The sequence below is a fragment of the Mchenga conophoros genome, linkage group LG5, assembly GCF_057382185.1.
Source record: "Mchenga conophoros isolate Kocher_MC1m ecotype Shallow Benthic linkage group LG5, M_conophoros_male_GT1.1, whole genome shotgun sequence".
Classification (NCBI taxonomy): Eukaryota; Metazoa; Chordata; class Actinopteri; order Cichliformes; family Cichlidae; genus Mchenga; species Mchenga conophoros.
The window spans coordinates 23,860,902-23,875,174 of record NC_140530.1 but is presented as its reverse complement, the minus strand read 5'-3'; the positions used below and the strand labels follow the sequence as shown (position 1 = coordinate 23,875,174).

The 14,273-nt window shown below is 42.0% G+C and overlaps 1 protein-coding gene across 2 annotated transcripts in view; it reads right to left on the bottom strand.

The window, feature by feature from the left end:
• Nucleotides 1-14,273, bottom strand: part of kaznb (kazrin, periplakin interacting protein b) — a 133,113-nt gene that overhangs the window by 57,400 nt on the left and 61,440 nt on the right. For both annotated transcript variants that reach the window (XM_085274377.1, XM_085274378.1), the window contains exon 3: nt 13,125-13,332. In XM_085274377.1, the coding sequence (XP_085130503.1) occupies nt 13,125-13,332 (208 nt within the window). The remainder of the gene's footprint in view (nt 1-13,124; nt 13,333-14,273) is intronic.

The following is a 14,273-nucleotide window of genomic DNA, read 5'->3' as shown; positions in this document are numbered from 1 at the left end:
AAGAGTATTACTCAGGCTTAAAAAACAGAACTTGGTTAAAGTCAGAGAAAATCTCCTCAATGGGGTTATCTTTGCGTGGGCTTAGAGACTTTTATAAGGAAGGCATTAAAACTGAAAGCTTGAAAGAAACGGTTGCAGGGGTAAACTGGCATGCCTGGGAACGCTGGCAAATGGGGACTTTGGCATGAGTTGTGAGACTCTCTTGATTGGTGCTTATAATACTTTGTTTGGAAGTACAGGATCAGTTGGTTACTATGCTGCCCTTGATTTGTTTTGTGTAAGGGTTTCAGAAAGAGGAGGACCTAAACGTTGGACACAGGAGGCAGAGCGGAAATCCAAAATCCATTTCTTTAATCCAGGCAGAGGTCATACACTTGGAGTAAGCAAAAACAAACAATTCGAGCGAGGCGCTGGGATGAGACAAACTGAAAAAATGGTCCAAAAAGTCACACTCAAAGACATCAATGGGAACATAAGGAAACAAAAAAACAAACAAAAAAGAACAGGCAAAAAATGAGTAGTATTGAAATTGTTGGTAACCTTGAATGGAAAAAAAATAAACAAGAGGATGTAACCAGCGAGAAGTGAATGGTTCAGCTTGTTAATGCAAATATCCGATCATCCAATCACTGAACATGCCATGGTTGTGGATGCTACATGGATTTCTGTAAATGCTGATCTCCTTTAGTTTCCCACACAACCATCTCTAGGGCTCATAGAGACTGATCAGAAAGAAACTATCCAGTGAGCAGGAGTTCTCTTGGTAAAAATATCTTTCTGATGCTAGAGGAGAATGGCCAGACGACAGTGAGAGGGGCAACAGTAATTCATCAGTGCAATCAAGGTATGCAGAAGAGCATCTCTGAATGCATAACACAGTGAAAACTTGAAAGAGATGGCCTACAGCAGCACAAGACCACACCATGTGCCGCTCTTGTCGGCTAAAAATAGGAACTTGAGGCTAAGGTCAGCAAAGACACACCAAAATTGGAAAATAGAAGATTGGAAGAATGCTGCCTGGATTAATGAGTCTTGGACTTCGCTGTAGACAGATAGATCCTGTCTTGCATCAACAGTTCAGACTGCTAAAGTCACATCATGGATGTGCAGCTAACAAATCTGGAGCAACTATGTGATGCTATCATGTCGACATGGACCAAAATTAGAAGAAGAATTAAGGCAGTTCTGAAGACAAAAGGGGGTCCAACCTGGTACTAACAAGATGAACCTCTTGAAGTGGCTGGTGAGTGTATACACACTGATTTATTGGCTAATTCAGAACAGATATGCTATGAAGGAACTATGCTAACTACTGAGCCACCATGAGCGCAACAAACAGGAAACAACCTGAAAAATAAACACAGTAAATATACACCAGGCACGTATTTAAATAAAAAAACAAAACTTTTAAATAAAAATATCAAACTTGAGAATGTCCGATCACAGGAAAAAATTACAAACCGCCAAGTGAGCGGTTTGTAATATGTGAGTGTCACGGTCCTGGGTCTCCTGACCCAGCGTTTTTAGTTCTTTGTGATTTTTGTATTATTGTACTTGTGTGATTTATTCTATGGCTTCTAGTTTTGATCCCTTGCCCTTCATGTCTCTCTGTGTCCCCTTTGTTCTGTGTAATTGTGTCTTTGCATGTTTGAGTTTCTTGTTTTCTGTCACTCTGCATTGTGCATTATGTTCTCATGGTTGGTTTTTTGTTACTCTCTCTAGTCTAGTCTCTTGTGTTCCCAGCTGAGTATTTCCCTGTGTATTTTGGTTCTTAGACCTCTGCCTTATGGTTTATGTCTCTGTATTTCTTAGTTGCTGTCTCCACTGTGTCAAGTTCGCGTCTCTGTGTGATACTTCCTGTTTTACTTTGATGGTCCGTGTCTCATGTGAATGCGTCCTGCTTTGCTTGTCTCGTCAGTCCTGATTTCTCCCATCTGTGCCCTCCTTCTGTGTCTCATTCCCCTCGTTACTTCCCAGTGTATTTAAACCCTGTGTTTCTCTGAGTCAGTGTCACGTCGTCCCTCTTGCTGTGTGGATCTCCCTGTGTGTCTCTCTGTGAGTTTTCCAAGTTCCCAGTTTAGATTAGTTTGTATGTTTTTTCCCTGCCAGCAAATAAAGCTGAGTTTTGAGTTCACCTCCCTGAGTCTGTGAGTCCTGCACTTTGGGTCCAACTCCTGCCTGCCGCACAGCGATTCATGACAGTGAGTGCATGCAGCCTGAACTCATATAGAAGAAACTGTCCTATTGCTATGCATGAAACCTGAAATGATGTCAATACAATGATGAGTCTAAGTCAGCAATATCCTGATTAGAACATTAATGCAGCTTTCTAAATTCTGGTTTACCCTATTAATCTAAATGGAGACTAGATATGGCAAAGCTTGAAAGAAATGCTGAATAGAATAAAAAAAAAACTGCTGATTGTTTAATTTCTATTTTCACTGCAATTTGCATAATTTAGGATCAAACGGCCCACAGCAGTTTCACTGAGTAGCCTTTGTAAAGCTTTGTAGTCAATTGAGAATGATAATTCCATCAGCTGAAATAGATTAGCAGGCTTAATTTTGGTTTGTTTATATTAAAGATGCAGATGTATCCTAATCTGAAGAGTAAATAATGTAATTCTATGCATACAGGAGATTACCACGTGGTTATTTCTGATCCCTTTATGTGGAAAATTGAGTTTGCTTTCTCTCTCTATAAAGCATCTATTTTTCAATCTCTTTGACAATTGATCTGACTGCTTGCCAGGTCTGTGTAACTTTTAAAGGTCTTGTGATAAAGATGCCTCTTTGCTTCTAACAATAAGCTGCAAGAGAAGAAGTGCACTGTCTCCGGGAATATTGATGGAGCACATATGGTTTAAGGTCAAATTTAGCAAGACACTTATTTCAAACAATAATCAGATTTGCAGGAATGCATATAAACACACCTGGCAACAGAGGCACACTGTTTTGTTTTTCTATGTGCCTGGGAACACGGGCTACGGTAATTGGCGACCTGATAAATATTTGTGTAGGACCTCCTCAGCAGGAGAAAATATAGAGGCATGCTTTCAACACTAATGCCTTCAGGCTGCAAAACCAAAAATAATTCAGGGATGGAGCCCACTTACATGCCTGATATCAACATTTCAGGGGGCCTGGAGATATGATGATGATGGTGATGCATCAACAGAAACATGTAACGTTTGTTGCTTTGTAATAACTCCCTACAGATATATTTTTTTAAACCTTCAAAGAGAATTTGTCCAATTAAACGGCACAACTAAGAAATGTTTACTACAAATAAGTGAAAGTAAAGGAATATAAAGTAAAAACAAAGTGTGATTATGAGGACTGGAAGACAGATTCAAAAAGAGCAGTGTTCCTCCAGAAAGAGAAGCAGTAAAAGTTTCTTTCAAACTCGAACGCCAGGCTTTGTCAGACGTGTGTAATCTCATTTGTGAAATCAGTGTTTTCCCTAATGATACATTCAAAGACAGAACTTATTCATTTTAGAGTAATTGGAAACAACCTGAGCAGCGGCGCTCAGTGGATTCCCCGTAGAAACTAAACAGCGAGGTGTGCTGCAGTGTGAGCCATCTGTTGTAGCCTGGGAGAAAAGGTGTGTAGATGCAACACAGAACGCAAATTACAACTACTACATGCACAAAACTCTGACTATGCTAACAAGTTTTTGCTTTTATGAGTTTTTTTTGTGACTAAATCGTGGCAGAATTGCATGTGAAAGAAATCCCAAAAGATGTGGTGAGTTTTATGAGTGATTTACAAAACAAAGACATGCTTTTTGTTGGCATGAAAAATCTGTACAATTATCAGTGAACTGTGTGTCATTTGTGTGTGGACTTTATGTCCTCATTATAGTTTGCGGCTTGAGAAAGGAAATCCTAGAAATACATATGCAACAGGATCTGTAATCTCTTACATTCGGTCCTGTCACTGGACTCTACACCCAAACCTAATTAGCGCTGGCTCTAAAGCGACTGTGTTAGGGTCTTTGGGTACCAGTGATGTGACTGGATGTGAATGCAAGCGTCTGCACTGTATTACAGTACACCAACTACAAATGTAAATGGCCTGTATTTGTATAGCGCTTTACTAGTCCCCTAAGGACCCCAAAGCTCAGAGACAAACTGACACACAGAAGGAGATGTTCTAGCTGTTTGAAAACTTGAGTTTGTGAAACAAACCCTTGACAAAGTCTTGGCTTCCGGTTTTGACTTCTTCTCCTCCTTTTCAGCACGTTTGACGTGATAATGTCTGAGTGGTGACACCTATTATTCAGGAGAATACTGCAGCAGCCTGCTGTGCCTTAACCGTCATTGTAAATACAAATGACTGTTAGATGAGGTTGTGAGATCCAGTCCAGGGATGCCCCTTTGTTTTCAGTGAGCTCTGTTGCCAGATGGAGGCAGTGTCCAAAGATGTGGTACCACCGGTCTGTGGGCCACTCCTGCTTGTGCCTTTGATGGTTAAATCTGATGGTGAAGTGAGACCAAGTGTTAGAAACTATGAAAAGTGTCCACTACAGCTGCTGTGTCTGCATTTCATGTTTTATTTTTTGATCTTTGAAGTTTGTTTTTTTTTATCCCATTCCTCTTGAACTCAGCTTGTCCTCTATTCCGGCCAATTGGTCCAACAGTCAACATTCAGCAGGCGTTTATGTGATCTGCTTCCAGCAACTACCAGTCGAGACCTCGGAGGACTGCACGGGAGACTTCTCCCGACTCTGTCTGACCAGAATCGTGTACTCTGATGGAAACACATGCTGGACTGTACAACCAGCTTTAAGACTCTGACAAGGATGCAAAAACAAGAAAGAAATCAGGAAGCTCTCACATGAAGAAGGCTTCAAACTAGCACATACTGTACCTAGCTTGGTAAACCGCATACCACAACTGATTTCACAATGAAATCATTATTAGGATATTATTACTTAAATGTAAGGAAACAACTGGAAATGCTCCTCACACTTTTTAAAGTCCTAATTATTCTATTTAAATGATGGCTTTGTCCATTTTCAGGTAAGCTATCATGCAAGAAGAAGAAAACAGGTAAACATTTATATTCAGAAATGCTACAAAGTGGAAAAAACTAAAGAAAATCAAATTGCTTATCATTAATTTTCAGTTGCTGCTCAGTGAACTGCCTAATTATTTGAGCTATAATCCAAACACAGCTTTATGGAATACTTTTGCAGCTGACTTGAGAAACTCCTGCATTACAAATTTAGAATAATAAAGGATTCATGTAAAAGTTTGATTTTAAACTCCTCATATAATTTCATGTTTACACAAGAGACGCGATAATGACATGAGTTGAAGACGTACACATCCTTTGCATTGCCATTTATGGATCCTGTGGGTGTTTAACAGCGCTCAGCATTGTCCCGATGTTCAGGATGTCTTCAGCTCATCAATCTTGTCAGAGGCCTGCATGAAGCAGATGATTCGGAGAAGCAGAAAAGTGTTCTGCTTATCCTCTGCTCTGCTGGAATGTCACGCTTTGCATCCTCTGGATATGAGAAGGGAGGGGGTCTGCACTTCCTCACAACTTATTTTCCTCCATGCCAAGTCCATTCTCTTCTGGGAATGGATTTAAACTGCAACCAAGGCAACAATATGTACCAGCAGCAATAAAAAGTCTCCGCTGCTAAAGCAATGAGGCATTTTAATAGGATGAGCTGAGACTGTTGTGGAAGCAACCAGGCTTTACTCGTCTCTTGCTGTCTGCATCTTTCTTTCTTTCTTTCTGAGAGTTTCAATTGTTTGAAGTTTGGACTCGCCAGGGATTTGAATGATTTAAGGTGAAAACGAAAGGCTAGATGTGCAGAGTGGAGGCACGGAGGAGGCAGAGGAGCTGGGTTCTTTAAGCCTGATCATTATCTGTGCCTCCTGTTGTGAGGCGGCCACAACAGTTTTGAAACACCGCACTTGGGAGAATCATCAGTCTGTCTGAGCTCTTTTCCCTTTTTTTTTTGTATGAAGTTCAGTGAATCTCTTTCAATCATTGGCTCAGCGTGTCATTAATGGAGATGCACACCCTCAAAGTCCCCTATGCCAGGCTTCGGTCAAACACCTGTACCGATTTTCAAGCCTCATCCTTCCTCCAGATACTCTGTCTTCTTCTACCTAGAACAGATTTAAGGAAATCCTCTTAAGAGAACTGCTTGCTGCAGGTTTCCCCATCTCTGATCCTCTCCAGATGCACATGGTACAGATGGAGCATCTACAAGGCCCATAAAACACAACCAGGAAGTAATACTTAATTCCCTCCCCTGACATGTGATGGTGATAAACACAAGATAGTCACTGAAGTTATGCAGAGTTCTCATTTTCAGCAGTTTCCTTTCTGGATGAAAACTCTGCAAAGTACTTTTATGATGAGGGGGCCCCATGTGAGGGAAACTGGCAGGAAAGTACCAATGATAACATTGAGGAATATCCTCATTAGTCAGTCCCTCTCTCCCGACTCCCCTGCTAATAAAAGCCACATTCACAACGTGCTCCTAACCTGAACCGTGACATAAGACAGGAAATCTATATTAAAATGCCATTTTCCTTTAAAAAAAATCATCTGGGAAAAAAAGACTGTTTGGAACTTGTGGAAAAGAATCAGTTAAATAAGCACTTTAGCCTTCATGGATATAATTAGCATATGGAGACATATCAGTCTCACTGACAGGAATAATATCTTCTCAGAGGCAGAGTGTCACACCAGAAAGCAATTCAGTGCTTCGTGTCATGGTTAAAGTACTCCTCAGTTCTCCTTGAAATGGCTTTCACTGACTTGCTATGTGAAGTTTCATTCAGATAAAGCTGGCCTGGAAAATTTAAGTGCTGAGGAATGTCTGTTTGAGATGTACCCTCTCTGAGAGTTGGCTTTTTTTTTTTTTGCAGTTCCCTTTTCGGGCTCTGCTCCACTGCCTCACTGCCTGTAGACTTCTCTGCCCGCCTTTTTGCAGGCTCATTCGCTTCAAGGTGGCAGTTTACACAACATGGGCCGCACGGTGACAGCGCTGCGGCCATCTGGCGCCCCACAGCGAAGGAACGGCATCACCAGCTGGTGTCCGGGGGCAGCAGTTCTGTCACCTTTGCTACTAGACCCATAAGACATGTTGAGGTCAGCTGTCATCTGCCACCTCTGACCTTTTTACAAACACTGCAATGTGAAATAGGTAATGTTCGCCTGGTGAACCACACACTAAGTAAGATTTCAAAGAAACTGAAACAATCCAAGCCCCTTATGGAGATGAAAGTGAATATGTGGCGCCCATCTCTCCTTCCTACTCTCTGCGTAGCTAAATTCCAAAGTGGAAACTCTTGCACAAGCAAAAGTCCACCAGGCTTCTGTTCCCACTGACAGTCTGCACTGCTCTGTCAGTTCATTACTGGGGCTTGCATTCCATTACAAAGCAAAACAAATAACCACAGAGTCATTATTTATTTAAAGCCATTACCTCCATAGAACAAAGTCCGCCAGTTCCAGTAAGTACTTCTAAGCTCTATTCAGTTGTTAAGCACAGACACTCAAATGTATTTGAAAACAAAATAAACACTGAATGCAAACAGGACCTTAATTATAAAATAACTAAACTGCAAACACTGTAAAGACTTTAAGTTCTGGTTTCACATTTGATTGCCTTTCTATGACCTTGTTCCAGGTTGTTTTGCACACTAACAGGTTTCATTTCTTAGTTTTTCCAGCTATTTATTATGTGTTGAAGTTTTGGATCATGCATGAATCTACAACTAAGTAAAAAAAATCTTAATTTGAAGATAATCAGTTTACCAGCATTTAAGAGGAGGATAGTAAGAGGAGCTCTTGCTGCAGTGTTAAAACAGTGCCTCTGTGCCCGACAGCATCACTGTTGTCTGCATCTCTAACTAACAGCAGAACCACCCGCTAATGCTGCTGTTTCCACCTGCTGTTGGAGTCCCTTCTATTCCACGATTACTTCTTTTATTGTAGGAAGACTTGTGTGGCAGAGTAGGAGAGAGGGCAAATGTTAGGGAAGTGACGGGCTGCTTCTCCGGGGCTATTGTTTGGACACAGTTTCTCTCACACTGCATTGACCACAGGCGGGGTGTGGCTGAGGGAGCGTAGGCAGGGAATAAAGAAAGGGCTGGGGGGTGTTCGCGTGGTGGTAAATACAGGGGGAAGCTTACATTGCATTGCATACTTGCTCTGATGCAGACAGCAAACAGGAAGGCGGGTGGTCCAGAGAGCATTACAGGGAAATAGCTGGGGTGAATGGGATTTTGCTGCTGTAGTTTGGCACTGTGTTCCCAGCCCCGCTCTTCTGCTGGATGAAGTAATGAGAGACCTAGGCGTCTAACAAACTCAGGCCAGATGGGGAGAGGATTCTTTTCTACAATTACTCTGCAGCAGAGAGCATTAGAGCCAGTTCAGCTCCTCCTCTTTGGAGAAAAGATAATCGCAGGGTCTTTTAGTGAATACTTAATCAGCATGCATGCCTTGCAGTACACTGTGTAAAGTTGTACTGCCACTCTCCTCAATCTCAGAATACATTATTTTGGTATGCAGCATGGGAGCTTTATTAGAAATGCTAAGATGGAAGACTATCTGATTCTGAAAGTATTAGTATTTAAAGTTTACTTTTAACTACACTCACTCAGCACTTTATTGGGTACACCTGTTTAGACAAGCTGGTTTCAGAAATTGCTAATCTACTGCATTTTCCCACATGACCATCTCTTAAGTTTTTACAGGGAATGGTCTGAAAAGGGAAAATATCTAGTGTGCTGCAGTTCTCTAGGTGAAAATGTCTTGTTGATACCAGTGTATGCAGAGGAACATGTCTAAATCTGCATCACATTCAACCTTGAAACAGCAGCAAAAGACCAAACTGGGTGACACTCCTGCCAGCTAAGAACAAGAACCCGAGGGTACAATTAATTAAGGCCTGACCAGGATTGGACAATAGACGAGTGGAAAAATGTTTCCTGGTCTGTTGAGCCTCATTTCTGCTGCAACATTCAGATTTCAGGGTCAGAATTTGGCGTTAACAACATGAAAGCCTGAATCCATCGTGCCTTGTATACATGGTTCAGGGGAGATTAACATGATAGATGTGCATCCAACAAATCTGCAGCAACTGTGTGATGCTCTGATGCCATCATGGACGAAAATCTTTGAGGAACTTTTCAAGCACCTTGTTGAATTTGTGCCATGAAGAATTAAGGCAGAAGGCGCACATAGAAAAAGGAATATGTATTTAGAACTGACGGCCTATTTCAAACAGGAAGGAAGTTGTTTATCACTCTTATTACTACAACAACATTTATCTTCAAGTATTTATAAAAATCAATTTTGCCTTTTGTGTGGTGGGTTGTTTTTATACTATGCCACTGGAGCAGCAAACCTGAACAAAGTGCAAGGACCGGAGCAGTAACAAATTCAGAGCTCCTTAATAGTTACCACATTCACCCCAAATTGATCATAAATTCGAAGGTTAACTTATTTAAACTGCCAAATGGTTCATTAGGTCTCGCTTAGCTTCCACTTGCTGTTGGCAGTAGAATTTTAAGCTTTTCTACAAGCTCTGAATTTTTCTCACTGAAAGGTCTAATTTAACTCCATTTTCGTTGCTGTTGACCTCTTACCTTGTGTGTTTAATTTTGTGTCAGCGAGTCAGGTCTTTAAAACGCAACATCGTCCTCCCCAAAAACCTTGAAATGTTCAAACTGAAAGTCATCAAATGTTCTGTTTGTTCAGTTACTTTCACTTTCATAACCTTCATAACGTTCATCACCTTCATCACCGTGAATGTCTGAAATAACTCACTTTGTAAAAGCATTGTCCTAACTATTCTCTTTCCACAATGACAAACTGTGATACTCAAGGACAAATGACAACTGATAGACAATACCCACATCAGTGCTCTCTCCCTTTGTGTTATTGTCCTCTGCTCGTTAAAGCAGCCAAAGGTCATCCATACTCTCCGAGCTGTACGACTCACTAACAGCTGCCTTATGGTTGTGTTTTACAGACTTATGAATTGCAATTGGCAGATTCTCATGAGTCCACGATGTGCACTTTCTCACCCACTGACAGCAAGGCGCTTATATAAATAATGTAAAACCCCATAAGGGTTACCTAACATTGATTTTAGAGGACAGGATATTTTCATAGCGCTTCTGGTCCCTGAGACAAACTGAGAGGAAGATGAATATGTATTTTTTCCAAACAGCTCAGTGGAACACAGATACAGCAGCAATGCAGTTGATTGTTTAGGGACGTTAAACAAGGTCTTGACATCAACTGGGTCTATCAAGAGAGAGGCTCAATAGGGTTTCATTGTCCTGGCAATGAATACATTAATGTCAGCAGCCTGAACAGAATGATAAAGGTCATGTCTAATAGCCAGTCATAGACCTTTCCGTTGAATGCTTATACTGTACTCTTAAATGCCGGTAAATAAAGAAAATCTTCTAAAGAGGGTAAGTGTAAAAATTATACAAAATGTTTATTAGCAAAAGCAAATAACCAAGTTAATCCTGGATCTCTGTGAACAGACTGAAAGTTTTGGTTCATTTAATGCTTTGCTCCTTGTGGTTAGCTCAGTTAGAAGGACTCCACAATGGACTCCAAGGCCATCAGGAACAGCTGAAGTGCTGTGTTTATGGGCTTATTGGATGTCTGTCAGAGATGCTGTTGTAGCTCCACAGGGAGTTGAAACACAGCAGAAATTCTGACATTTGGCACAGTGTAATATATTTACAGGAAGTCAGCTCATGCATATTAAAAAAAAAACACACACACACAAAAAACTCTGCTTTGATCCTGCACAGGGCATGGCCAACAAACGGGCAAGCGAACAGCCTGGCCTGGAGAGGGATACACACCTAAAGAACATTTAATCTCACTAAGCCACTGGACGATGGTGCTGGCTCATCACACCCCAAAACGCCTAAACTTAAGAACTTACAAAAACATGTTTAAGCCAAGCGGTTCTCAGTGTGGGTGTGTTTAGTTTAATCAGTCACCTGACTGCGAGCCTGGCCTCTGGGAACAGGAAGTATGACATCACCACCCTGACATTCAGGAATGTGGGAATGTCAGGCTGCCTGTTAACATTGAGAGGGAGTCAGAACAGCAAGCTGAATGAACACAACATGTATAACTCACTGCAGCAGCCACACAGATGAAACACTCAGACTGGGCTTGAACTGACATTTATCGCAAAAAACAAACAAACAAACTATAAATGCAGCATATATAATACTTCAAGCCATGACAAGAATAGATTCAATGACTGCGCCATAGTACTTTTCAGGATTTGTGAAGCCACTCTGCTGCTCGTGGTTTGGCCATCTGATAAGCATTAATCTGTTACTCAGATTAATCTGTTTGGATCTTATATCATTTTCCCATTGGTAGTTGAACCATCACGCTCCAGCATCGGCTGAATTTCGAAGAAAAGAGGAGAATCTCCCATGTAGTCCCTGCACCTGATGCTGTGCTCAACGCATAAGACTTACAGGTCAAGAAAATCTTACCAACTGTAGCTGGCAATGCAAAAAACTCACTTTTAAACATGTTTTCTGAATAATAAAGTGCTTTGTTCATATTTTTTTTTCTTTTACACTCTCTGTGTACCGGGTGGATTGAAAAATATATCTATTAGGCAGCAGCTGAGGGCTAAATCAGCTGGCTGAATAATCTCTGTTATGTTCTCTAATTTGCATATTGTAACATTTCTTTTAATGAAAATGGAGTTTTTTGTTATAAATTGTTTGCATTGGAGAAAAAGGAGCAGCAGTAACAACTGCAGTTGTATTTTTCTCTAATAACTGTCAGCTTATTATTACCATTTTCTCAGTGTGTACTTCTTCTTTTACAGCATGCCCACAATGAATGACTATAATGGTTTCGCTTCCATTAAGTTGTGGGATTTGTAACACAAGTATTAGCAAAACCTTTTAGTCCTTTGTAACTTATATCTTCTCTTCATTCATTAGACCTTTTCCTACTTGGGTAGTCTCTTGTATATCTTCTAAAGTGCATTTAATAGCCACTGTGGCTGGGTATGATAAGATCTCAAAAACATACAGGCTCCCAGATGCATTCAATTCGAATGCAGAACAGAAACACCAAAAGGTGAAAGGTCTTTTTTTTTCTGTTGCTCTCTTTTTCAGCAAGCCAAATTTTCTGTGCATGCAGTGAATGTAAAATATTATTTGTTAAGTTTGGAAACTTTTGAAAGTTTCTCACCAAATTATCTGGATAGCTGACACAAGTATTTGCTGTTCTGTTAATGCATTCAAGGCAACAGGAAAACAAAAATTCCCCTTTTATTCTTGTTCCTGTCAAACTCCATAAAGATGATCATTAATGAATCCAAGATGTCGGCGATATAAAAGTAACTAACTCGAATACGTCGTAACGAGGCTTAATTAGACCCAGAACACAGTCTCACACTAGATAAAAATTTCCTGTCAGACATCATTAGTCATGGAATAACTAGATATAAAACAGCATTTTAGCCAAGTTATTACTTTAAGCAACACGAGAGATATCAATAAGTGTAACACGAAGCCAAGAGGAACTATTTTAAGAGCAGGAAGCCTCAATGAGCAGTCCCATGAAAACTTCTCTTTAACTTCTCGTTCGTCATTCATTACATCTTTTTCCCAGCTAAGTGGCAGTGCCATGGTGTCACCGCCCTCCTTCAGAGATGCTGGCATGCAGTTTCTGGGCATGAAGCACACCAGTTTCTCCTCATAGACTCGGGGAGAGTGCGGAGAAGGAGCCAGAGCTGGAGGGAGTGCAGCCCCAGAGGAGCCCAGCTGCTGCCTGGGAAACCAAACCCTGAGCAACTCTGGCCCACGCTCTCTAACCCCAACCCCTCCCTGCCATTTAATAACAACACTCAGTCGTTCTCTCTTTTCTTTCAAGCTGCTGACTTTTCTCATGCTGAGTATGGGGAAAAATAAGTCAATGGAGGAACGGTGGGATGATATTAGTCACTCCGCTGCACATTCTTAGAATACTTCCCACTGCTGATTTCAAAACACTCACACATGTTCCTGTTCTTGCTCTCTCACACACACAGAGGCACGAGATTACATGTGAGTGCGCACACATTCAGGCACTCACCCCGGTAGTGAAGGCTGTCATCGTGGTGGTTGTGCTGGTGGTGGTTCTCCAAGCCAGGGGGGCTGCTGGCACCCAGCTCTGCCAGTCTACGGCTGGTGGCGGAGAGCTCGGAGCGCAGGTTGGTCACTTCCTGGCTGGCAGACTGGATGGCCCCATCAATCCTCTGTGCCAGCTGTTTGTTGTCTTCCATCATTTTAAGGATTTTCCCCTGAGGACCAAATCCACACAGAGCAGCATGGTGTCAAGAGAAGCATTACAGGAGGTGAAGTTAAGACCCTTTCCTCCTCCGCCACCTCTTATCACCCTCTTCTTCTTCTTCTTCTCCTACTCCACCTGTGCTTTTTCTCTCACAGTGTACTTCGCACATAAAAAAAAAAAAGCCGGCAGTACAGGGATGATGTCTACCTGTTACTGCATAAAGAATGCGTCCAAGCACTACAGAGTCAGAGAAAGCATGTGTGTGCGAGAGGAGAGAGTGAGCGCGGGAGAAAGAGGGGAAGAGAGAAACCAAAGGGAGCAGGAAGAGAAAGAAAAAAAGGCAGGGGAGAAAAAGATGCAGCCCAGCAGGCGGAGGGGAAAGTGAATGCTCCCGCAGAGGAGAATGTGCTGTGAGCAGCTGCTCTCAGAGAGGACCCTGCACACACTGAGATGACATGCAGCCTTTTAAATGGACTGTACCATGTGCAGGAGGACTAGGGGAGATGGTGGGGGTGCAGTTGGACTGAGCTGCTCTCCAGTAACTCTCTAAACACAGAGCGTGGTGTGTACCCCACACCCTGTGGAGTTTGTAAGGAGTGAGCAATTGGGTTTGTAATAGGGGGGAAAAGTACAGATTGTTTTTCTGTCCTTCTTCCTCTCTCTGTATCCCCACACTCAAAGCTTGCCAGCAGTATTGAGCCCTTTGACAAGCACTTGTCAAGCCCTCTATATCTTTTCACTTGGCCTCCTTTGCTCACACACCCGCTGTCTTTTTGTCTCTCCGACCCCCCCCCATTCCTTTATATATTCTTCTCTTTGTCCTGGGAAAGCTCACCCCCACATCGGTGGAAGAGGAAGGGGGCTGGCACAAGGCACCCAAGGGGAAAACATTTCAGCATTCAGAACAAACTTAGTAGAGGACGGAGGAACAGGCCTCTAACGGGCTACACG